Raw genomic sequence first — 27,250 nt, 5'->3', positions numbered from 1 at the left:
TTTTCTAATCTTTTCCCATACTGAGAAAGGTTGGAAATTTACTCCTGACAAGGGCAGAAGTAATACTTCTTCCAGGGTTGGAAACAAAAGTGGTTGGAGGGAAAGTGAACTTGTAAACCCTCAACAGATTTTCTCATGAACAAATCTAGACATGCATATTTGCTCATGCTAAAATGCAGTTCATAAATATTTTCTAGGAGTACGATTGCCTGGCCTAAATTCTTGTGACCTCATGAAAGCTGTAAATCTGCACTAATGCAATGACATAACATGGGAGCACTTTTGTAACTTTAAAAACTAAGCCCCTAATTAGGCCTGGAGTTAACCGAGACTGTTTGCTTTTCATAAGATTCTACCTCTATTATTAAACTAGCTTCTGCTCTTTCACAAGGAGCAAATCAGCACACAAAGCAGTTTTGTTCAGAGCCAGGGACTACTGTGGCTGTGTGTGCTTTCTGAGACCAAAAAATATTATTGCTTTGTGCCAATGACTGGTATAATGGTGAAGGCCCGGGCAGCTCCCACAACAATAATCTTTTACAAACACCATGTCAAATCAAGCACCACATTGTTAAAATCAAAAGGATGACCACAAATGTTGGACATACTGGCTTTACCAATGCTTGTTTTTTTTTCAGGTTTCCCCATGATCTTGGTATGCATGGTTGCATCGTTTGGTCCAAATGGTGTTCTAGGATGTGCGAGTTCACTTTCGTCGTCTGAAAGTTTAAAGCTGCATGATGAGAATGCTGGATATTGCCACTTTGTAATTTGGATAGGTGGTCAAGCTGTCTCTGCTTTCATATTTAGGAGTTAATTATACTGTTTTTGCGACATACTAAATCTGAAGGTGACTGTTGTGCACATTCTCAGAAGTGAAAGAAACAGAAAGTTGCCATTCGTATTTGAACCTTGCATTTGGCTTTGGTAAGTTATATTTATATGTGCATCAGTATAGTTGATACCCATATATTCTCTTATTTTAATCTTTATTTTGCTATCCTCTTGCATTTGTGTATTTCCATTTGTTTTGTTGGGTCTGTGTCCGAGCTCAACATATTACAAATAGGCAATTCATGTTTCTTTTTCTCCTTTTGCAGCTTTATTTTTTCTCTTCACTGTTTATAACCTCGCAGAAGCAGATATTCTGTGAAACATGTGTTGGACACTTCAGTGCTAGGATCGCAGACTAATATGGTGCTAGGATGGTGACTGCAATCGGAAGCCGATGGACTTCTATGTGTACAGATATTTGATCAATCTAGGATGTGAATCAATGTTATTCATGTGTGAATTGTAACACTGTGGTAATCATGAAGGAAACAGGATTCTAGACATTGAAACATTTATTTTTGATATGTTGTACTATAAGTTCTCTCATTTATGTAAATCTGCAATGACAGAATAATACTGAAATATTTAACTAGATATTCTCGCTTGTGGTGGATTCTGGTCTATATATTTTATTTATAGAGCTTTACTACCCATGACCCCTTTTTTAAATAGATTACATTTTTGTCAGCAGGATAAACTAACTTCTGTGGGTGAGAGCGCAGGGCTAGTTCTCAGTTCATCCATATCTTGTGTATTATTCATTGCGACTTAGAGGCACTGCAACCGTGGTCCTCTGAGATTGTTATAAGTTTTGAATTATTTCTGATGTGGTGACTTTTCATGGTCAGAAGAAAGTATGAAAAGTGCATTGTCTCTAATAGTTATGGCCTCAATTTACTGTTCATGTGTTAAATAGCAGTTTGAGCTACTCATTTAATTATATCAGCAATAGAATCACTTTGAAGCATATAAGATTTGACATTCTGTAGCTGGCAGGGAAACTAATGGGTTCTTTAAGTAATGCCAACTGTTGAAAATTACACTGAACATCGGACAAATGTAAAAATATGGATGCTGCTGAATATAGTAAAGTAATGTTAGAATAAGAATAGTATAATAGGTTGCTGATATCAATTTATCACTATTCCCATTTCTGACCACTCTGTTCCACCCCCCCTGCCGTGACTCATACCCCTTTTATCTTCAGGTTTAAAAGAAGGGCAGGATATTGGTCTAAAGATTAAGGCACTCCCACATGACAATCCGCCCAAGAATTGTCAAGACATTCTCACTAACATCACTCGAAGCCTCAATGTATGCAAAACCTGAAAGAATAAAAATGTAAAGTTTTCCCCATTAATGACACTAGAACATTCTACATTATTTCAACAGTCTTTGATTTTACCTGGTCAGTAGTTTCTTTCTTTAGTTCACGTTCATTAAATTCATTAAAGATTCTGAGGCATTCTTCCATTGGGTCATCTGAATCAGAGAGGTCGATATCCTGTTCAGAGTTGTCTGATACTTCTGACGATGAATCCACCACAATTATTTCACTTTCTTTAACAGTACTCTTGCCATGCTCCGTCTCTGCGACCTCCTGCACATTTGAATTTTTGGTGAAAATAGATTGGCTCGATGGAACACCAATGCCGCTTGAAATCATATCCCCTGACGCGTTTCCCTTGTGTGCTTGTAGCACTGGCACACAATCTGTAGTTGAGTCCTGCACCAAAGCTGCTCTCTCTTTAACATCACACTGAAAATGTAATGCTGAAACATCTCCACTATTCGTAATATGCGCATGATTTATTTCTTCATACTTATGAAGAGCTTCAGATTTCGGACAAAAGCTTTCATTCCTTAACTGTTCTTTCTTGGATGCTTCTTTTTCTATTTTAGTTCTCACACAAACCAATGAGCACGTTGTATTATCTGGCATTAAAGACGATTCATCATCATGCTTTTTTCCCTTTAAAACATGAGGTAGATCCAGATTCTGTTCAAGCTCCTTGTTCACCAATGAACACTGGTTTCCGTGGCCTCCATCCACAGAAATAGGAGCCAGTTTGGCTTGATAATTCTGAATAATCTCAACATATTTGTCTGTGTTCTTTGAGCCATCTGCTTCACTGCAGTTCACACACCCATTCATCTCCCCATGTCCTGGTTTACAGCACTTTTTCATAACTCGAGGTTTTTTTAAGACTGGTTGTAAAGGAGGCTCATCAATGACAAGATCATCGTCGTCCGATTCCTGGAGCTTAATTTTAAGTTTTATGGGTGATGAACCATTTAAAGTATTATTCATATTACTTTTCATGCTTTCACTAGACAATGCTTTTGAACGCTTTGACCTTGTACCATTTTGAGACACTTTTGCTTTGGAGGAACATAGAAGGCCTGCTGAGTAATTTAACAAGGGGTCATATTCAAGATCCGTTGCTGGACACCGATGGTCGACAACATACTTCTTATTGGACATTGAATTGTATGTTTTGCTCAGTTTTTTGGTGACTGATGTCTCATTTTCCTCATCTTTGATAGAGGTATGCTCTTCTTTTGAGGAGCAGGATGAATCATTTTCATTTACATCAATTACTGATGCAGACACAGTCTCTGGAGATTTGGGCTCTTTCTTGTATAAAGACAATTTTATTTGTTCTTCTTCCACTTCAGTTTTGACATCTTCAATTGCTTTTTTAATTCTTTCTAGCTCTTGAAAGTTATTTCCCAATTCTGTGGATGAGAAAGTATTAATTAATACCAGAACATACTAATATGCTTGCAAAATGAATTCCTAAATTTCAAAATGACAAATGTAGGTCATGTTTAACTGCACAACCAATCCGATCAAGAAAAGGCTAATGTGGTCAATAAAAAACAACCCAATAGTTAAGGCACAGATTTACTAAATTACAATGCAAGCTGTACATAGGAGGAAGCAATGCTTTTCTTATCAATAAAGATTGTATAAAGGCATACAGATATTTCAAAAACGATTTTCAAAATGTTCACTTAATCGGGGGGGGGGGTGGAATTTAATAAAATCTCTACTTGTCCCTGAGGTAGGTTGCTTCATAAATCTATTTGTCCTATAAAAAAAAAATCCACTTGTTCCTATGGTGCCATATAATACATCAAAAAATTATGGCAGTAATTTCACATGTAAGTGCTCTGATAATGGCCTTCCAGATTATGACCGGAAACTATGGTAGAGTTTGAATACTAGCAATTTCCTTAGTTTGCCACCTTTCCACAGATCTACATACTGGGGCTGGTGTTAGTGAAAAGGAATAGGGTTAGAATGCCCTTTGAGTCTGTGCAAAACCAACTTGCATGTTTTAGGGTATTTCACCAGCTCATCTCTAATCTTTTCCCTTACTGAGAAAGGTTGGAAATATACTCCAGACAAGGACAGAAGGAAACACGTCTACCAGGGTAGGGGAAAAAGTGATTAGAGGTAAAGTGAACTTTCATATGAGAAAATCTACAGATGCGAAAATGCAGTTCATAATTATTTTCCAAGAGACTAATTTCCTGGACTACGACTGTAAATTCCTGTGAATCCATGAAAGGTGTAAATCTGCAGTATTGCAAGGGCATATACAAAGGGTATACTTAGGGACTTTCTATAAGAATTGAGCCCCTAATTAGGCGTGGAACTAACCAAGACCTTTTGTATTTATTAAGATTGTCTCTTTCTATTGGTAGCCTCAACTGCGAGTGACAGCTTTCTGCTCTTTCACAAGAAGCATATCAGCACAAAGTAATTTTGTTCAGTAGCAGGAACTACTAATGTGTGCTTTTGGAAACCAAAAAATGTTTTGCTTTTGCCAATGTTTGTTATATTAGTTAGGGCCCAGCACATCCCACAATAAAGTTTTACAAAAACCATGTCAAGACAAGCATTGACAAGACCAAAAGGCTGACCATCAATGTAGACCTATTGGTTTTGCCAATGCTTGTTTATTTTCATGTTTCTATTAATTTTCTTATAACTATTTTTGCAATGAGAACATAACAGATCACTAGTATGTTGTAAAACATGACACTTGTAAGACAATACAAATCTAGAACAGCCATCAAAAACAGTGACAAGGTAGCAGGACATGTACTCACAAAGCAAATCAATAACGTTATCAGTCAATAATCCTCAATACATTTGTACAGGTGTGAGAAGTGACCACAAGAACATATCCAGAAATCTTTAGCTGGAAGCTCTGAAGTTCAACTGGATTGAAGTTATTCGTTTCCATTGTCTCTGGCATCTCCCCATCAGAGGAGGATGCCGAATGAGAATTCTCAGGATCCACAAACCTTTCAAGGAGACCTGCCCACACCTCCAAATCCACCTCAGCCTTATCCAGCCAATGGTCCTTCAAACTAATCTCCTCTACCAATGCCCATTCAGACACATCTGCTGCCCAACACTCCTCACTTGGTCCCCTCTGGCCTTAGCCACAGACACATGCACCACTCCACTTGCTTTGCTTCCAATAATCTTGTTGAAACTGGCTACACTAGTTTTCCATTATGAATATTTATTGGAAATACTAGCATGCATCAACACATTTTGCTAAATGATGCTTTAAAGAAATAACTAAAATGTCACACTGGTTTAGCAAAACCGTTTTTTCCCCAGTGGCATTTTTTGAGAACATTTTATTTTTAAAGCAAAGAATGATCCGTCTTGATTAAGCTTCTTTAAATATTCACATTTAATCAGAGAGCATTCTGGGAGCATTAGATATAGCTTTATATTATTAAACATTGCAAAAATGTGTACACATTTTTATACTGCATGTACTGTCAGTAGTGCAGTCCAAGCCTACACTTCCTTTGAGCGCACACCCTAATAATAAAGGCTTTACATTAATAAACCATAATCATTAACATACAGACACAAATATGATCTTAACTGCAGATAATGCCCTTCCCGGATCCATAATGTACTGTAAACTGGCAGCCAAAGGGTTTGTGCTGCAAAGGGTTTGGGCTACTTGTCCCAAGGACAAAATAAATATGAAAACATGCCATCCTTGACCCCAAACAATTGGTTCTGGGCGTCGGTCTATAGGAATTTCATGCCCGGGTTAATGGACGACATCATATTTCAAGAGCGCAAGTTGTAGGCAGCTACCTTGAAAGACAGAATATCTCCTACTGAACATGCAAAAGCCAGTACAAGTGGGTGCGGGATAAAGGATGCCATAAAGCAGGGATTGGGCAGCACAGGGGCACTGGGTTGTGTCACATTTAGTTACAGTATAACATGTGATAGCTTTATCACAGAACTAGGAGAATTGAGACAGTAGTCTAAGAGGCAAATATGTGGCAAGGAGGAATTTAATTTCACCTTTGCACACACTTAGTGAAAATGCAGATCGGAGTGGTTTCTAAATGCTTGTGAGTTGCAAAATCTCTTGGCAGGTATCAGGGAAGGCATACAAGATTGCCCTCCTTGTTCAGACCATGAAGCACTTGGAGCAAGTTCTTGTTATGACTGACATAGGGAGGTTGCGTTGCTGCCATCCCCAAGACTTTGGCATGCAACCAACAGCTTAGTGCATTGGAAGGAGATGGACTACAAAATTAAACAATGACAGTCTGTGCAGATCCCTGGGCCTAATGGCCTTCCTGTACAGGAATTAAAATGATGTTAAGTAAACTGTGCATCAAATTGACAAAGTTATTTGAAGCAGCTTTAGGAGAGGAAACTGGGTCACTAATCATTGAATTATTGCACTCATGCAGATCAAGGAAGCCAGTTATGCCAATTTTACTGCAGCACATAACTACGTAATGTGGGTACAAACTTTGTAGAAAGTACTTGTAAATAGGTGGAGAGGGTGGTGTTCACAAATCAATTCAGCTTTATGCCTTACAGCTCTACTATGCTTAACTTGAGGTAGCTGTATAGCTCCATCCACGCATCTGCCAGACTCCCGGGCCCACTAGCTAATAAGGTAGTGGCTGCTGAAAGAGCCATCATTCCATCAAATGCAGTTCTCTTTACTGAGTGTTCTAAGAGTTTTAGATACGCCTGAGTGTTTTCTTGGTTAATCATTATGGACTGACTTTCTTCATAAATCTACAACACCAGTGGCTAAATTGACATTTTACCAGTGTGTTTGAACTACAGCAGGGCATATGTGAGGGGTGTCCTTTGCCCTCTATTCTTTGCTCAGGTTACTGAGCCACTTGCACATTGATGTATTAGTGATTCAACCTATGGCGCGGTTTCGGGGAAGGGACAGTGTTCAAGGCTACATCTCAGTATAGGAGACATACTTTTGTTTGAAGCTGACCATGAATTTACAATCTCATGGTTATGGGTATGTTTAGCATGTTTGCTGAATACCATGGATTTAGGGTTAATTGCACTTAAGTTTTGTTTTTTCAGCTTCAAGATCCTTCAGGGGTGGCTACCGCACATTGCTTCCTTAAGGAGGTTTAAATATCTTGGCATGCTGAATACCTCATTAGGGCAGGTTTCTTTAAAGTATCTTTGAGAGAGACAGACATTTTCAACATTGGACTGTTGCACCCTTGCCCCTTTTGAATAAGGCAACAATTTATAAGATAATCTTACTGCCAAGGTTCCTACAGGTCCTGTTAAAAAAAAAAAAAAAAAAAAAAAAAACATTGTCCCATAATCCTATTAAAAAAGAAAAACTAGTTGTTGCCCTTCATAGACTGTTGTCAAGTTCAAAGATACCCATAATTTCACCGGTCCGACTCACCCCTGCACAGTGGGGGTCATGTTGGAGAGGAAATTATTTGGTGCCACAGTTAAGAGGTTAACTCAGCAGGATGAAACCTTGATCCAGCTAGACAACTTGGCTATGGGAAACAGAACATATCAATGTTATATTTACTGAGGAAGCGGTTGTAATTGATTGATATCATGTCTACTGTGCTGGGGCCTGGAGATCAGCTACTCGCTTTGCAGGCATGGTGGGCCTAGTTACTCAGGAGACGCCACTATGGGCATGGGAGAAGGTCGAAGGGTCACAACTGGAGGAATGTCAGACATTGGACTTTATACGGATCTCAAAGTTGGGAGATGGGCGTGGCCAAGCCACCGAAGATGGCAGAAGGTCACTGAAGGGGCTCTGTGCCGTGGGCCCTGCAACCCACCCTCATCCTGATAAACAAGGGTGTTTGCAGCCAACAATCTGAGGTGCGCGAGCTGTGGGGGCAGGGGGGGGTTGTCGAAGGAGACAGCAGGGGGCCCCCAATTGGACCGCCTTGCTGGCGACAGTGCCTGCCATAGGCCATGGCTAACCCCACAATCCTGTATGAGGGTCACCCCCTCGCCAGGGGAGCGGGCAACTACAAAGAGGGTGAAGGGAACTTGAAGGGAAGTGCCCCAGATCATTCCTGCTTCTCTGACAACAATGCCCACCCTTGGTTGCGGTTGTGATCCCGGCAGGGCTGCACTCCTGTGCGCAGTGGCAGTTAGCGCTGGGGCCTTGGCTCCCAGCCTGCCTGTGCTTCCGCTGATGCAGCCTGGGAACCTGCGAGGGAGGAGGAGTGTCGGGTGCCCTGCCGCCTGGGTCCTGCATTCAGCCCCAGAAAGCATTGAACCTGCGGTTGGAGCTGTGGCACCAAAGCAGTCAACCACTGACGGGTGGCCACAGCTTGGGCTGAGCTGCAGCACCGCCACAATCTGCCTGCACTTTGCCCCCATCCTGACGCCCCCCCCCCTTCCAGACAGACCACGCGACAGGAACAATATTAAAGCCACCTCGTGTGGCCAATAAACTGACCCAAGGGGCCACGGAGGGTGGGGCACACCCCACCAGAGCGAAATACAACCAAATGCGAGTTCCGCACTGTAGCTTAGTAGACTCCACTTGGTACCTGGCACCCATTAGTTCTACTGCCGCCATGCACATGGGGGGGGGGTACAGTCCTGCAACAACCCAATAGCGTGCACAAACTTCACACAGAGGAAGCCATCTCTTGGCCCAAGAGGGTGGAGGTGCCCCTCGCACATCGTCCTTCACCCCAACGGACCCAGCTGGCAGGGGCATTGGGGCTTCTGCATGTACACTTCCTTTAGTGAGAGTAAAAACAGCAAATCAACACTAATCACTCCCTGCAGGCTCTGCCCACAAGAACTCCACACATGGTCTCTTTGGGCCAAAACGTATGCAGTGGAGCTACACTCACCCCAACTGCACCTCCCAAATATCCTGCATGGACCAGCTGCCATAGGGGAGGTGACTCTGCCCAGCCATGGCCACACACCTCTTGTGCCAGGGAGAGTCCTACATGCTGGACCCCGCACACAAGACCAATTCTGGAGGGGTTCCACCTCAGCACAGCACACAGCTGAGCCATAACAAAGAGGAGGGGGGGTGGAAGACCAGCAACCACCCCTGTTGGCCTCCACCAACCCCAGTGGGCGGAGAATAACGGTGGCCTCCTCTGGGTCCGCCTCACTTGAAAGACCACAACAGCTGCATTACTACCCAGCAGACCCTGAGGGCACACTGAATCAGGGATGCCCCCCTTCTCCCCTGCACCAACACAATGGAGCATCACAAGGCAGCAAGACCGACTCCTGCCCACCTTTACTGGGACTGTCTTCCCTCACTGGGTGGGCAGCTGGAGACTTGCAGCCACTTATTCCTCTTGACCAGACATCCAAACTCGATGACACCCTACAAGCCAATGAACCGTGAAGCACATCAGTTGAGTCCTGCATTGCGGAGAACTGGGAGGAATTTGGTCTCCTTTAGGAGAATCACAGGAAGCTTGCCTGCAGAGTTAGAGGCAAAATGTACCATGACTGAACTACAGCCTCAAGTCAGAGCTCAGGTGCAAACGACAAGACCTGCTTGACAGGGTACAACGTCAAGAACACAGGGCCAAGGAGCCAGGTGCTACAACATTCGCATGGTGGTCCTACCAGAGGGGGCCGAGGGGACAGGCTCCATGATCAACTTCTTGGAAGAGTGGGTGCGCTCCTTCACACCACCAAGGCCCTTTCACCTCATTTCGCCATGGAACGTGCACATCAGATGCTGGCCCACAGGCCACCATCGGGGGCTCCTTCATGTCCTATTGTTGTGCAACTCTTGAATTACAAAGATAGGGACACTGTACCACACGCACGGCAACCACCAGGTCTCTGTGTTTCCTGACTTTACCATGAAAGACAACAACGCTCTTCTTTTTTGTCCGTAAAGCATCATCTCTGGGAACTGAACTGAAGATCATGCACGAACAGCGTACCCATTTCTTTACGGACCCTGAAGCTGCTTGGGAATGGGTGGAGACTCATTTCACGGGGTCCTGTAGACCACCTGTCCCAGGTGGAGACATTTGATGCCCCAAGAATAAGGGAAACCGATGGGGCCCAATGACCTACTCAATCCTTTGGGGAGCAATAGCCTCCACTCCACCAAAGCTCCAACACAGTCCAAGATCTGCCATTGAGAGGGCATTTGCTCTACGGCGGTCAACTTTAACACAACACTCTGTATCCCCTTCACTGTCTGAGACAGTTGTGTCAATCATAAGCTATCTAAACCACAACAAACTCATGGTTGGTCCACAGGTCACACTGCAAATGACTTACTTTAATCCATTTCACACTGCATTGAATTTGCTTTGACCCAGGTTACCCCCGTACATTTATCCTCATTATGGCTGGCAGAGTTCCACACAAAAGAATTCCTTAAGGTTGCAGGCCCAAGGCCCCCACTCTACCGCATGCCCCCAAGACTTAATGTTGCATTGGTTGGCATCCCATTCTTCGAAGAGTGCCTGTTTGGGCGTGCAGCGCCAGGCTGCAGGCTCTGGTTCATATTATTGTAATGTTAACTATGGTTCTTTTTTTTTCTTCTGAGGGGGTAGGACACTTCACTCCATGTCGGATCCATCCCCCTGGACACCTTGACCACTAGACAACACACGATTCCTCATGCTAAACATGCAAGGAATGTGTACAGCCAGACGATGATACGCCCTTTACTCCTACATTAAACAGCAGGGGGCTCAAGTTAGCTTCCTACAAGAAATTAATTGCACCCTCAGCGAACTACAATGTCTTAGAAAGCGCTGGAGGGGCACAATACATGACAACCTACTCAGCCAATGCCCGTGGTGTAATGCTGAGAATACACCCAGGTACCACGTTCCAAACCATCAACACAGAGATAAACAAGGAGGGTCGCTACATCTTTGTAGAAGGGTGCTTGGGTGGAGAACGAATACTAATGGGCTGCATCTATTCCCCCAACACAGACCAATCACCTTTTTGGCCCATCCTAACTCAGGTACTCGCTGGCTGGACAGGCATTCTCTGGCTTCTGAAGAGGGGGAGAGGGGAGGGGGTGGGGGGGGAGGGGAGACTATAACAACACCCTGGATGTACACCTGACTCATTCTCATCCGCCCCAACAACTCGCCTCAACACGCCTGCATACACAACACCTTGCTAGATGGGCCCAACACTAGTCACTCCATGATGTCAGGAAGGCACACAACCCTACCGCCCACCTGAATTCCGACAACTCAGCTCCACACAACTTAAATCACCCTGGACCAGTTCCTGTGCTCCTCCACTCTGCTCCTGAAATGCACCCACTCAGACTATCTGGGCAGAATCCTCTGACCAACCCTCTCATATAGCTGATTTTGCCTGGAGCACCCACACCCACACCCACCAATCCACATCTGGCATTTACCCAAAGACAGCCTGACGATCCAGTATTCTGTGACACCCAGACCACCCATATCAATCATTACTTTGAGGCTAACCAAGGCACAGTTACAATTTAAGACAAATGGGACGCATTCAAGGTGGTCATCAGAGGCCTTTGCAGACAGAACATTGTGGGAGTGCGGAGGGAGCTATCAGAGGCTCTCCAAGCTGCCAATAACCTGGTCACCTCCCTAGTCGTCCCCCCTCCACGCCTGGACGATGCAGCACGACAGGCCCTCAGATGCCAAAAAGGCACCAGAGGAGACAGTTGAACATCTTCGGTGTTATAACTTCACCGCTTACACTACTCGTATCCACAGCATCAGGAACTAGCCAGGCCCCCTTTTGGCCTGGCTTGCCTGCCAGGAAACACATAGCCCCACAACAGAGATCCACACTAGCACAGGTCAAAAAGTGTAGTCTCAGTCAGCTCTATTGCAAGCCTTTAGCTCCTACTATGCGAACTATACAAATCACCGACTGCCTCGACTCTCAATGAGGCTCAATGTTTTTATTGTTACCCCTGCGGTTGCTTTGCATCAGCACGCTTGAATGTGAAGAACTGGTTGGCCTGATAAGTCCAGACATAGTTAAGCAGGCCAAACATGACTTAGCCCATAACAAAACGCCTGGGCTCAATGGTATTGCCGTGGAATACTATCACAGATTCTCGGTCCAACAAGTGCCTCGTCTGGTGGAGATGTTCAACAAAGCTCTCACTACAGGTATACCCCGCCCTCCTTGAAAGAATCAGTGCTGATCTTCCCTACAAAATATCAGATCAGGAGCTTGCCTTGCTGTAAGCATATCGACCAATAACGATAATGGGAACTGACTAACATTTTAGGAATAATTCTAGCAAGCATTATCTGCAGGTCCTCCCCGCTGTAGTTCACTCCGATCAAAACAGGTTCATACAAGGACGAAGCACCTCCAACAATATAAAGGTACTTCTTTCAAGTTATGGACCAGACCTCCTTGCGATTCCTGTGGGCGGTATCCTTGATACTTGACCTCTATAAGGCCTCTGATTCCAAACCCTGGGATTACCTTTTTGAGGTTCTCAGAACAGTGAGAGTTGGGCTGAGACTTCTCACATACACTTAATTATATAGTAGTCCTACCTCCAGGGCTTGAATTGGCCACTTAATCTCTTCCCTTTTCCCGGCTCAGTGTGGCACCCGCCAGGGGTGCCTGCTCTCTCCCATCCAGTTTGCTACAGCTAGCTCACCAGCCCCACCGTGAAGGCCAGATCTGGGGCATTCAGCTGGACAACATTACCCACGTAGTGTAGCTGTATGCAGATGACAATCCTCTGTGTCCGTAATGCAACCATAGACTTATCTCCTTACGCTGCAACATTCCAGGAGTGTGCCGCCATATCGGGACTGCATGTTAATTGGCAGAAATCATGTGCTTTCCTGCTAAGCCATGAAGTACTCCTGCCCTCTACCCTTCCCCGCCCCACCACAGAATCAGACAACTTGGCAATGCCCCCTTAACTTGGACCAAAGCAGCAGTCCATTACCTTGGAATCCAACTTTACCATAGCCAAGATGAAACATTTAAGACTCTGAGGCGCCCACAAACAGCAATAAAAATCGCAAATGAGCTTCTGGAAGAAGCTACTGCTGGCTCTTAGTCAAAATTGCACTTTCCAAAATGATCATCCTCCCCCGCCTCCTTTACCAGTTCAAAAACGTCTGTGTTCCCCAGCCAGGGATTTTTTAAGGAAATCGACTTATTACTCGGGGATCTCCTGTGGGACGGACGGTGATGACATGCAGCTACCGGTGGGATAGGGGAGTCTTGGAGCTCCATCCTTTGAAAACTATAACCTCGCGGACCAACTCCTGGTTAGCAGGGAGAAACTGGGACAAAACCAGTGAGGGAGGGTCCCTGCCCTCCACATCCTGTATCAGTTTCTTCATCCTACCATTTGCCACCAGCAATCTTAGTTCCTACATGTGTGGGTGGCCTGAACATGTCTTGCCAGGGCCCTGCAACTGGCACGGCACATCATCTCATATTCCCCAATAACCACTCTGCAAAGACCTACCAGGACCACCAGGATCCTTTACAGACATACCACTAGCAGAAAGGCACGTGTGATAGATTTTCACAGTGGGTGATCTCTTTCACAATTCGGAACTCCTACCATTTGACTGACTACATCAAGACTACGCTATACCACTAGGCCAATTCTTGACATATCAGCAACTAATAGCGGCCCTCAAATTCCTTTGGGGGATAATAGATAAAGAGCCACAAACGCACACCGTAATTCACACACTACAAACATGGGAAAGGGCAGCCATCTCATTACATTGTTATACTCCGCACTTAAGGGCCACACAGGATAGTCCCCGACACCCCTTCGTCAGATATGGGAAGACGACATAGGAAGGTCCTTACATGATTCTGAATGGTCAAGAGACCTGGAATCCCCCCTCAGGGTACTAAGAATTGCCCACTTCAAGAAAATACAATACTCAGTCCTTCACAGGGCATACCTCATGCCAGTCCGTCTGACCCACATGTACCACACATCGTTCCCAACGTGCCAGAGATGTCATTCCCCCTCAGCAGATCTTCAACATATGCTGTGGGAGTGCCCAAATTGAGCCCATTTCAGGCAAGACGTACATTCCACATTGGCCACAATTACTGAGCTTCCGGCCCTCAATTCTTGGGAAGCTACAGCACTTCACATCTTTACACAGCACAACAACAAAAAAGTCAGAGCCCAGTTTGCTAACCTTGGACTCCTGTTAGCCCAGCGCCACCTCACCACATACTGGTGCTCCTCCACCACCCTGCACTTTCTCAATGGCTGTAAACGCTTATCAGATTGAGCACAGCAGAAAGCTCCCCATTACATTGGGAGGAGGCGCGCTGGAAACAGCCAATAGCTCCCACTTGCGACACTATGTTCTTCCAATTCCAGGGTTTAGTCGCAGTAACACCCCCTTCCAACGCCCTCCCACCTCACCTGCCCAATCACCATAAAACCCCAATCAACCCATAACCCCTGGATCAGCCTGCATCACTAACAAAAAACAAAGCTGCACACCTCCCTGCCACTCACATCCCAGCCCAGTTGTATTTTCCTCCTACCACCCTAACCCCTATAACCCACAGTTTACCCTCACAACTTTTCCCCTCCCAGAGACTCACCTTTACTCTACTGGGGTAACTCCCTCAGAGGCGTCCGATAGCTCTCATCCCTACTGGTCAAGTCATTAGACCGTACAGTGCAGCCCAGAACGCAACATCCTACTACACGAGCCAGAGCATGGCAGCTGCATCCTCATAAGTAGCTTATACCACTATTATTACACCCTTACCTACATCCACCTAGCTACTGGGGACCCCGTTAGATCTCCAATTCTCTCCCTGCACTACATACAGCAGTCTCTTATCACCTTTACTAGAACCCATGCCGCACGATGTACCTACCATACTCCTGTAGTTAACTCTGTTTTTATTATGCTGCTATTACCAGGTGAATATAATTGTTTCAATCCATGCAAATGAGACTGTTAACATCAACAATTGTCTCTAAGTTAACAACAGAAAGCCTAGTAAAATAGTTTATCCAAAAAAAAAAAAAATAAGGATCTCAAAGTGGAAAGCTTGATGGGTGGAGACAGGTTTAAAATGCTCACTACACATAAGGCTGAATTTGTGCTAACAGATTCTGAACATTACAGACCTCTGAACAGCAAACACTGGGAAGCTGACAATGGAACTTCAGTAAAACGGAGAATAATACCCAACAGAAAGCTAGAGTGCTTATGGAGGAATTGAAAGACAGGGCCACACTCAGCATCAACAGGATACATACACATGAAGGTCTTAATCAGAAACTTGAGAAGGTACATAAATAAGGTAAATTGTTTCCTTTGATGAGACTGATAGAACTAGCTCACCCCAGACAGTGGTTACCCAGTCCACCCTGCACTTTATTCAACTTACACACTGTTGTCTTGGGTTTAACACAATAGGCATAAATTGCTTCAAACAAGTCTGGTTTCTGACCCAATATGTATTACCAATAAGCTTTAGGAAGGTACGTTTTATCACATGACCTTGGGGGTGCACAGACCTATTGGCCTGATAGGGCACCACAATGACTTGGTGAGGACTATTAGTTTACAGTTGACCCACACCTGGCCATACTTGAGATGTAAGAAATGAACCACCTAAATACAAGAAGGTACAGTGTAATGTAGGTTAGCAAGGAGTAATAGCAGTAAAAACTGGGGTAACACGTTAAGTACCAAGTTTGGATGAACGGCGACGTGGCATGAATTGGTATATGGGTGTACAGAAAGCTGTGTATGAGGGTCCGGACTGCCTGCAGAAGTGGGAGAAGACTTGGGCGATAAGTGTTACATGTGTTTTTTACCTACAAGAAACAGGATGTCCTTCATTCTGAATGACCACTTGAAGACTTTTGGAGCGTTGTTACGTAACCACAAGCGTTCATAGGGGTGTGCACTTGGTGTTTTTCTGGGTGGACGCATGGGTCAGAGATCATGACATTGGATGACATTGCTTACACATGATTCCATGCACTATTGTTCTATTTGGGTAACATAAATTTGATATCACAGTATTTGTATGGTTTCATATCTTAAAATATATATTTGGGGGAGCTAAAGAGTACACCAATTATTTGTGCACCAAACATATCTTAAACATAAAAATGCATAAATGTCAAAATGTCAGTTGTGGGAGTTATAAGCTACCAACTTTAGGGATGTATACATTAGTATTGCATTAAGCTATCTTCTTCAAAGACATGGGATGTCCACGACCATTAGGTGAATTAAACACATTCCTGTCAAAGCAGTGAAAACAATTAAAATGATATTTAAGAATTTCAGGCACACTTGGTCCTTTTATGCGCCCCTTAACAACTCAATTGCAAAATCTGCTACCAATAAACTGTCCCAAAACGAGAGAATAGGCTGGCGATCAAGTTACTTGAAAAAAAAAATAATGGGATAGAATGGCTACATACCCCTAAGTATGTATGGTCATGCTTTAATAACCATCACCTCAATTTGGATACAGTTTTATGCCACCAGACAAGGTGGTCAAGCTTAGACCTGAAAGGAAGAATCAGGATGTGTTGTGAAGAAGGGAGAGCAAAGACGTGACTGAAAACTTCACCACTGTTGACTAACTCTCCCGATTTCCCAACCCGTTTGGTACAGACTTCAGAGACTAATTATCTAGGAGGATGAAACCGCATACACAGAGCAAAGATTAAGAACGTCGTGGAAATGGGAAATTCATGTCGGGAAGAAGCATCTAAAGACAAATGTGCAGATTACAAGAATTATCCCACGTTCTATTAATGCAAATTTCCACTTCTGGCACCCACCTCTCAAAGACCTCAGATCTATCCCTTTGTCTGGGCCTATGCCGGTCTTTCCAGAAAAGGAACCTAACAATGACTAACACTAAACCATACAAGAAAACATCTACCTATCAACAGTAACTTTGCTCCTTGTAATTTAGTCCCTGGCAGATCAGCTTTCAAAGCTGTGGGCAATCTCAACAAAGCAATAGATGAGTGATATCCATGCAAAACAAATTAGCTCATCTTCATCTAGCTGAACAACAGATCACCCAAGAACAGAGACAGATGTACAGTACTGACTTCAAACGTGTTAGTCTTAAAAAAAAAAAAAAAAGGAAGAAAAAAAAGTTGAAGCTCTTCAAATGTTAAGACCCGAAGATCACTGCTCCTAATGGTTGATACAATAAATACTAGGAAAGCAGGTTTAATGGGAAGGACATCATTTTAAAGGATCTATGCCTGACAGTCAGTAAAGAAACACAGCAGCAACGGACAAGTAATGCATTAAGGAACCTACTTAAACCCCCATACCTGCTCAGTAACAGAAAAAGGAAAATGTTAGACCCACAGGCTTGGTTCCCATCTCCAAATTCTTGCTTTTACTCGTCCCGCACACTTTACCACCGATAACAAGTGCTACAGTGGTTGGGCTCTCCTTTAAATATGGTAAAATTAGCTCACCCCGCATATTTAGTTAAAAAGTTGGACATGTACTTTTTAGTTTTACATGTCCTGTCAGAGGAAAACTCAACTTCGTTTTTCACTATTGCAAAGCCTACCCCGCCCATAGTATAACATTGGATTAACTTATTATACATTTAATTGGGAACAGGTAGAAATGTCATGTTGACACTCAAATGAATTTTAAGTTAAAACCCTCCTTACTGAAGTCACTCCTGAAAGTGTCACTTTAAAAAAGCTGGTATTTTCTTGTCCTAACCATTGGTGCCTGTATCCTGGATCACATGACCAGATGTAGTTGGCAGTTGGTCTCCGAGCATTCCTGCCAGACAGTATCACAAAGGAGGGTTGAGTGCTGGCAGGATAGGCCATCCTTGCCACATGTGAGGGGGCAGAGCTGTCACCTACCACACTAGGACTGCAATGGAGCTGCCGCAGCCCAAAGCACTTCACCCTCACCTTTTGTGACTCTAGACATCCTGGGTCCCTGAAATGACTTCAGGGGTCAGCTAATGGTCCTCCTATTCAGAGATATAAAACATAAGCTCCACAGGACTACCTGCAACTTCCCAGCTGACCTTTTGCACTGGACTTGCCTGAGCCCTGCTGGCATCTGCAAGAGTGAGTCCCTGATCCCCAAGATGTCTCCCCAGTTCCTGGGCCCTTGTTTGGCATCAGAGCACTCTTCTGAACACAAAGCAGAAATACAAACGTTTTGGGATATTCACACCACAAACAGGCCCGTTCATGCCAATACATTGCTTCCCACCCAGACTGCCAATTGAAACATCCAGTGATCCAGGCTCTTCACACTCCAGTGGCCTCCAGAAACACAAGATCTGCATTTCATGGTACAACAGCGAAAGCCTCAGGTGACCACAACAGCAAAGCTCCAGCAACAACACCCAACAGGATGTTATGTTACATGCATTTAGTATAGAGCACAACTCACTCCCAAAGGATTGTCTCTGCGCTTTGCCATTAAGGACCGGTGTTCTTATTTGAATATCCCTATCTTTACTAGGTTCATGAATGCAAATTCGAAACAGGAACAAATCTGAGGAGGCACTTTATTCCATTGGGATGGGGCCAAGTAGGAGAAGGATCTGGAGGTGGTAATGTGTGGAATTTTAAGAAGGGCTTTATGTAAGAAAAGGCCTCTTCTTGACATGGTTAGCCCCCACTTTTTGCCTGATGTATGATGAAGCCTAGAAATTGTAGTGCCCAGGACCCCTGCTAACCAGGCCAGAACTCCTTCCCTAAAACTGTTTTAATGCATTGGCACAATTAGATACACCTTTAACTACCACTATAAGTCCCTAGTAAAAGGTACTTAGGTACCCACGTTAGGCCCCTGAGGGCAGCAGCACTGATTGTGCCACCCTCTGGGCCCATGCATTCAGATGTTCCCAGCACTGCCATTACAGGCTGAATGTCCTGGTGCAAACCTAGAACACAAACTCAACATAGCACACTACCTGCGCACCCGGTCCACCATACACTATGGATAAGACACCCCTCTGGCAGGCCTTCCAGCACTAAGGCAGGGTGCACCATATTATATGTGAGGGCATAGCTGCATGAGCAATATGCCCCCACTGTGTCCTTGCCAAACCTGGGAAATAGGAGGGGAAAAATTAGCCATTTTAATACATGTGCTGGACACTGGTCAACATGAAATTCCCAGCTACATGATGGACACTCTGAACCCTGGGTTGTCTGGTATGAAACAACTCAGAATGATAAATCCGAACTGGTGCCAGTATTGGATTTATCCATAAATGTACCCAGGCATCACCTTAGAGGTGTCCCCCGCAAAAGCGAACTACTCTGGCATATTTGCTGACTGGGTGTCTGGAGGTGGCAGGCTGGATAGAACCAATCAACAAACCCTGGGGGAGACATCTGTCATTCTGGTTTGTGGAACAATGCCCTTCCTGGGTGGAGGTGTTAATTTGACACTACCAGGTTCCCCCTAAGATGCCCACTAAATTCAGTATTTAGTGGCCAGCCCTAGACCAGGTAATCGGATTCGACAGACAAAAGAAGACCAGCACAAAGAAGAGCCAAGGCACAAGAACTGTGCACCTGCTGCAACAAAGAAAAAGTGCCAAGCACTGCCAGCTGTATCCAAGACCCAACAATCGTCAATGAGGAGCTGCTGGACACCGGAAAAACTCTAAAGAACCCCAGAGGACCTACTGGCTTTGAAAATTACCCAAAAACTCCCTCCAGAGTGGAGGTACCACTGCAACAAAAAGAAATCGGCAAACCAGTGAGGGTCACTTCACCGACTAGCCTCTAGCTCCCAAACCAGAATTCACAGCTGGACCCGACAACACACCAACGACCGCAAGGACAAACTCTGCTAATGTGCCAAGTTTGGTGGCACTGTGCCCTCCAGTGGTCAAACGGTACTAATACCCTTGGTATTGGTCAGCTAATGTGAAGACCAGCTGCTGAAAAAGGACCAGGAGGAAGCCCCAGTGGAGGGACTTCAGGAGCCCCCAGACCTCCCGCCAGAATCCCCCCGTTGTCCTGCAAACAACCCTTGAATTGACTTACCTCCAGCTCCAAAGTGCATTGTTACAAGCACCTCCTCCCTCACTCTACACCCAGCCGAACTGTGCTCTACATCAAAGAACCTGCTGTGCCCCAAGGGTCATCCACCCCTTGCGACCTCGACACTCCAAAGAGACCCCAAGGAACCACCTCTAAACTTACCTGTGGAGTGATTTTCCAAGTGATCCCTATCAGAGGCCCTGCTCCAGCTCCAGAGACCTTTCATCACTGCTCCAGCCTGAACTGAGAGCTGCTGGAACTTCTCCAGCTGGCACAGTGTGCCCAGCGACTACCTCAATCAACCAGCAAAAGAAGAACTTGGTAACTCAACTGTACGATTTTATATCCATGTTTAAAGGTAAACTTCCAATATTCCTACGGTGCGTACAAAAAGACTTTTATTAAACTTTAAAAAATCCATCTCTCAAAAGGTACTTAACTAATTTTGATAAACATGGTCTTAAAATCACATTAAGATCTGAAGTATTTTTATAAATTGGTCTTGATTTATTCCTTCAAATGTGCGAGTTGCATGATTGATACTGCTAGTACAACAAATGCTTTGCACTTCTCCAAGATTGGCTTAACTGCTCGACCAAACTACCTTACAAATTAGAGCATTAGGTGATCTAGTTTTTACCTCTGGAAACCAGCGTGTGATTGCATGGACTCCCTGAACATTGTGCCTAGCTTTGCACACTACACAGAGGCCAAGCCTCCTACACTTTAGTTATAGACCTGAGCAGTCTGGTGGGATGATGATGAAGTGTGGAGAGCAAATATGGGCGAAGGGCCTTGTTTAGTGCGTTATGGGTCAGGAAGCATAGTTAAAAGATTACTTGTTTGCTGATAGGGAGCCAGTGTAGGGTCTTAAGAATAGGGGAGGTTGGGGTGCGGGAGGGCAGGTTATAAGATAGCCAAGCAGCTGTATTCTGCACAACTTGCAGTTTGGACAGCAAGGAGTCATTTGCTGCAGCTAACAATGCACTTCCGTAGTCCAGGCAACTGGTGATTAGTGTCAAAGCAGGCGCCACAGGTGCCGTTAACTTAGTATTTCACAGATGAAGTTTGGTCGATCGTAATACCAAGATTTTTCACCACCCTTTTAGGAGAAGAGTAAGACCAAATTCCAAAGGCCACCAGTTAGGCGACCACAACTCCTGTACCAAATAATATCTCGGTTTTCTCGCTGTTTAGCTGGAGACAATTGTCGGTCATCCAATCAGTGATTCCCCTCAAGCAGCATACAAACTGAGATGTCACTTTCTGCATCTGGTGCAAAAAAGATGAGAAATTGGGTAGTCTGCATGAGGTACAACCTCAAATCCATATGATTTCACTTTATATGCTAGAGGCGCTACACAGATGTTAGAGTATTGGGCTCAGACACTAACCCACTGGTGAGCAGACAGGGGTTGGCAATGTAGGCCTTGCGAAGGAGGTGGTAACAGTTAGCATTAGGCAGAGAACAGAGGTTACCTTAGTGTCCCTGGGTGACAAGGAAATGGTGCTGACAAGTAGATGCTGCCCAAAGCCAACATGCCTTCAAACTGTTCTAAGTACAGGCAGTGAGTCACCAATAATGGGCAGAAGATGGAGGGTCTGATAGACACAAGAGCCAGTAGGAATACTGTAAGGTGCCATCTGATGTCCTAAGAGTAGGAAATTGTGGGGTAGAGGGGTCTCGGGTTCTCTAAATGTAGGTTAGTCCTGCCATGCATGATCACTGTTGGGTAATGACAGTCTGGAAAGAAATGGAGCTCAGTTTACACCTGGAGATGCTAAGGTTGCATGAGTGGGTCCGCATAAACACACCATTCATGGCTGTCCAAGAGGGGAGTCAAAGAGGCATGAAGCCTAAAACAATGCCAAGAAGAGAACTGACAAAGCATAGGAAACCAGTTCCTGAAACTTCCAGTGTCCAGGTTAAAGAGGTGCCAGAGGAGGCCACCCCAGAGCTTAATCAGGAGAATATGGCTGCCCAGGGAGACAGCCTCAGCATGCTGGATGGTAAGCTGAGGGTGGGCCCATCAGGGAGTAGTTCTGTAGAGCTCAGAGAGACTGCCCAACTCTAGAGGCCTTGAGGTGGCAAGCCGAGGCCCAGTCAGATGGTAATATCTCTGGAGTTCATCTCATCTCATACTGGGAGAATAACCTATATAGTGAGCTTAATATTTCTGCTCCTGGGGCAACCTGTGTGTTGGTGCCCCCCCCCCCCCCATTGCTACACTGTCTTCCTACTGGGTCTGCTCACAATATACCCATGGCAGGACAAGAACTTTGCCATGCTTGTCATCCACTTTTTTTGGCCCCAGATAAAGACCGCCTCAGATACATTTTGTAGGTCATATCATCTGCAATGCCAAAACAAGGGGAAGCTTTAAACTCCTCTAGTTCCTTTGCCTGTTGCTGGGAACCCCTTTGAAAGGGTGAATATCAGTATTGTTGGGCCAACTGCCCTAGACAACAGGTTTATTCTAGTTTTGGTGAGCCATGTCACTACATAGCCATACCTCTGAGATCTATAACTGCACCTGCAGGGCTAGGGTCTTGCTGTGGATTTTTACCTGGGTGGGGGTCCCTAAACAAGTAGTGTCCAAAAGGGGACTAACTTCACATCTGAATACAGGAAGCCTTTGTGTGATGAGTGTGAAGTAACTTACAAGTCCTCCACATCTTACCACCCTCAGACAAATGGGCTTGTTAAGAGATTCAACAAGACCCTCAATGGTAAGATGATGGGCCTGCCTGAGCCCATGAGGCAGAGGTGGGACATCATACTATGCCCATTGTTTACAGGGAGGTTCCACAAAAGAGTATGGTTTAGCCCCCCCAACCCACCTTTTTTTTTTTTAACACAAACTTTATTGCATTTTAATAAAAGCAATAGCATTACATCAGTGTGGAAACGTCACGATTTAACACTACACATTATATTTTACAGCATCTCCTTTGTTCTGACTTAGGTCTGCAAGTTGTACACAGTAGTGATCATGCAATCACAACAAACATGACCCCCCCACGGCACCTGGTGCTTAGGGTTATCAGTCAGAGTGGTGTATGTGAAGTGTCATAGGACACAACGCACTTTGCCATGGAAAAGTTTGTAGTGGTACAACTGCCGGTCCGAGGAGCTGGTGTGGGAAGAGGAGCTGGTGTGAGAAGAGGGCCTGCCCAAATTGGAACCAGTAAAATGGGGTTCGATATGTTGTTGTCCTGTAGTGTGAAGAGCTTGAGTTTATAGCCCAGTACGTGCCCCGCCAAGCCTCCAGGATAGTAGTATTAGAAGCCAACACTCGTTACTCCCCATCCGCTTCCTCTGCCTGCCCTTTAAATTGTTCTAACAACGTATCTCATTCCACTGATTTGGGCTTCCTACACAATCCTCCCTATGCAAAGACCCACTCTCCACCAGACCCCAGTAAGCAAAGTCCTCTCACCACTGTACCATTAGTGGAGCCTGTGGGGCACTTCCAACATTGTGTTATAAAACTCTGCCAATAATATGCCCAGGTCTGTGAAGCGTGTCGTCACCTTAGAGTCCGTGGGACGTGGATGTAGGCCTACTATACACAATTTTAGTGTACGCCAATGATCATGTCCAGTTAAGCCTGTTAATGCCATCACGATTTCCGAAGGATACTCTGATAAAGAGGGGCAATCCCATAAAATATGTACTAGGTCTACAGCCACTGCGTGACAACGGGGCATGCTGCAGAGGCTGTCGGGAACATTTTGTTAACCCTACATGGTATGAGGTATGCTTGATTTAATAGAGAATAGGATAAATTTAGATTTCGATTAACGGAGATTTTTTTTTTTAGTATACCAGTAAAAAGTTCCACTCCCTGTCCGTGATCTCACGGGTCAGATGTATCTCCCATTTGGGTTTTAAGGCATCCGGCAGGACCCCAAGTTGCACTCGACGTCTATAACAAAGCCAGCGTACTAAGTGTCTACCGTGACCGATGGTGTGCATCGCTTGAAGTGACTGTCTGGTTCCTTCCTATCTGGTGCCCAGTGTCAGCGAACATTGCCTAGAATACCTGTGTGTGTTAAAAACAGTTTCTGGCAGCCCTTGAGTATTCTGAGTGTGACATTAATGCACAGTTTGCAAACAATGAGTTCACTGTCAGTACAGTTTAGCCCCTCTGAGGGCCTCTATGGCCACCCTTTTAGACAACCTCTCAGTCTGGTGATGGAGGGATAGGAGCAAGTTGCCAGGAAGCCCCCCCCCCCCCACTTCTCCCTGAACTCCTATCCTTCAAGGAGCTAGATGGTCAGTGGAGGGTGTCAACCTCTCCCCCCCCTTAACCCAGAGCAAAAACTAGACTGTCAGCAGTTTTGGTGCAGTTTGTCTCCGTTCTCGCTCACTCCTGAGCTTAAACATTTGGGTACACCTCCACCCCACCAGCAACACTTAGCACAGGATCAGCTAGGTCACCAAGACTGATGCTCACCCCATTCCTCAAGCTGACTGACTAGCTGGGGGCTGCTAAGTTCCTGAGTACTTTTAACTATACATCAGGATACTGGCAGATTGCCTTGATTAAGGGGGCAAAAGAGGTCAGAGCATTCTCTACTCCAGAAGGCCACTTCTAATTCCGACTGATACAACTGGACTAAAGAATGCCCCTTGCCCCCTCCAGAGGTTGGTCAACATGGTCCAGGCTGTGAAAGAGGTCTTCTCTGCGCCTACCTGGATGAGATAGCAGTCTTCAGCTCCAGCTGGAAGGAAAACCTGTTTCACCTCTGGGAAGTGTTTCAAGCCCTGCAAAAGGCAGTCCTATCAAGGTCAGCAAGTGACAGGTAGGGCAGGGAACAGTGGTGTTATCTCGGCCACCTGGTGGGCGGGGGCAAGGTGCAGCACCTCCAGGCCATGACTAGGACTATTTTGAAAAGGGAAGCCCCCAAAACATAATGAAGCAAGGGCTTCCTGGGTTTCACTGGATAATCTAAGTGGTTTGTTAAGGAATATGGCACCACTGTTGAACCCGTCTGAGCTGACTTCAAAGAAGCAGCCCAGGAAGGTGAGCTGGACAGACGTTTGCCAGAAAGCCTCAGACAGCCTAAAAGACATGTGGACAGCACATGTACTCAAGCCCCCTGGCTTCTCACAGGGATTTATTGTGCAGACAGATGTTTCAGAGCATGGCACAGGGGTTGGTCTGCCATTGTTAAATGAGGAAGGTCTATACCAGTGGTTCCCAACCTGTGGTCCTGGGGATCTGTGAAGCCTCCCCAGGGGGTCAGTGACTGCTTAGAATATTTCATATATACAGAAATAATAATGTGTATATAAATAAAGTGGCTAAATGTACAATTGAAAGCTTTAAAACATATTATACATATCAAAGAATTTGAAATTGGAGGCTAAAAATTAAATTAGTATCCTCAGACTGACTCGTGGGAGGAGTGCAGGTTCATCAAACAGAATATGCTATGGAGAATGTGAAGTTTCAATTTAATTTAGAAAAGCTCCAACCTTCCTTTTAAAATTATTTTTTTTATTAATATTTCCAAATTAAATATAAAAATATATTTTTGCATGTGTTTGATGGAATGCTTGTTTCTATATTTTTGTGTATGGTTTTGCCGTTCAAATCAGGAACAATGTTTAGGCAGGGGCCCCCAGCTTCCAGTAATGACTCAATGGGGGGTCCCCGGATTCTAATAATGATTCAGCGGGGTCCCAGTGTTCCAGTAATGATAAAGTGGAAGTCCACAGAAATCAAAAGGTCAAGAACCACTGGCCTAGAACAACCTATCACCCTCGTAAATGGGTTACTCCCCACGGATCAGAGGAAGAGTACTATTGAGTGAAGTTTTTGTTATGTCTCGGGATATCCACAACAGGGGCAGCCTAGGCAGGGGTGGAGGGGGGTTGGGAACTGTACAGGCAATACTGGTTCCAAATAGGGAAAGGAATTATACCATCGACTGATAGCAAGTACATCAAAATCAACATAGCATCCATAAGATAATTATTAAGAACCCACACAAAGATTTTAGAGAAAAATAATTATTATACGCAAATTATGGAAAACTTCAAAGCATAATACCATCCACAGTTAGTACTCATATTACATACACGAAAACCGTCGAACCAAAATATAGTATGTTCCAAACAAAGACATGGGGATAATATTTTGAGTTAGTCCATAAATTCAAATAAGATTGGGGGAAAAAAAAAAACAAAGGATTTGCAACTGTTACCAGATGTCCAGCGCACCAAATGGCATTTCGATCCTACTCAATCAAGGGCCATCATCAGGACAAAGATAATTTACTTGAGCAGAATATTAATCTAACAAGTGAAAAAATGACAAAAATGCACATTATGAATACACCCATATACATATCCCCTAGAGGACATATCACTCCCAGCAGTAGAGCAAAAACCCCAGCCTAGGAAGTGCTTGAAAGTACAATGAAAATCCAAGGGTTCTAAATATTTTGGAGTTCCCATCCCCCAATTTAGGGTGGGGATTCTAAAAAAAATACATGGTGAGGAAAGGCTGCACCTTCCTGATGCCATTAGTGGTGACCTACACGTCATGGGGCCACCACAAAAGAGAAATTGCCAAAAACATGTTTACATATTTTTTTTTTAAAGTCACCAGGTCCACAAGGCATTACGGGGTGCTCCTCCGGGAGCAGAGAATATTGTATTATAGGCTCTCCCACTAGACCAGGAGAGCTATGATGCGGCATTGTGTCACGTTCCTTTTTTCCTCTGGATGTGGACGTGGTGTCCGGTCCCACATGGCACCCCAAAGGCCTCACTGCTGTGAGGGAAGCCTCAGAAGCCCACCTCGGGCTGCCCCTAGCTTGCTCCTCGCTCAAACTGCACTCCTGTGTGCGGCCACTGCAGCCGGCAGTCTTCTCCTTACTGCCCACTCCACCCGGCAGGGCTTGTGCCGTGTGATGCCCACCCACTCTCCTTCCCAGGATGCGAGGACGCATGCAAGCCCTTTCCTGTCTACTTTTGAGGTAGGGGGTTGGGATGAGGTTCCTGCCCCCCAGAGCAGAGGAATACCTGGGGGTGGTGGGCTCCCCAGGCATGGAAATGAAAC

The 27,250-nt window shown here is 44.9% G+C and overlaps 1 protein-coding gene across 2 annotated transcripts in view; it reads right to left on the bottom strand.

The window, feature by feature from the left end:
- The window catches only part of LOC138300865 (RNA exonuclease 1 homolog), a 1,124,016-nt gene that overhangs the window by 1,063,328 nt on the left and 33,438 nt on the right, over positions 1–27,250 (bottom strand). For both annotated transcript variants that reach the window (XM_069240707.1, XM_069240715.1), the window contains exon 2: positions 2,240–3,573. In XM_069240707.1, the coding sequence (XP_069096808.1) occupies positions 2,240–3,573 (1,334 nt within the window). The remainder of the gene's footprint in view (positions 1–2,239; positions 3,574–27,250) is intronic.

The sequence above is a fragment of the Pleurodeles waltl genome, chromosome 1_2 (assembly GCF_031143425.1).
Source record: "Pleurodeles waltl isolate 20211129_DDA chromosome 1_2, aPleWal1.hap1.20221129, whole genome shotgun sequence".
Taxonomy (NCBI): domain Eukaryota; kingdom Metazoa; phylum Chordata; class Amphibia; order Caudata; family Salamandridae; genus Pleurodeles; species Pleurodeles waltl.
The sequence above is the reverse complement of the archived record's forward strand: the minus strand, read 5'-3'. Positions and strand labels throughout refer to the sequence as shown.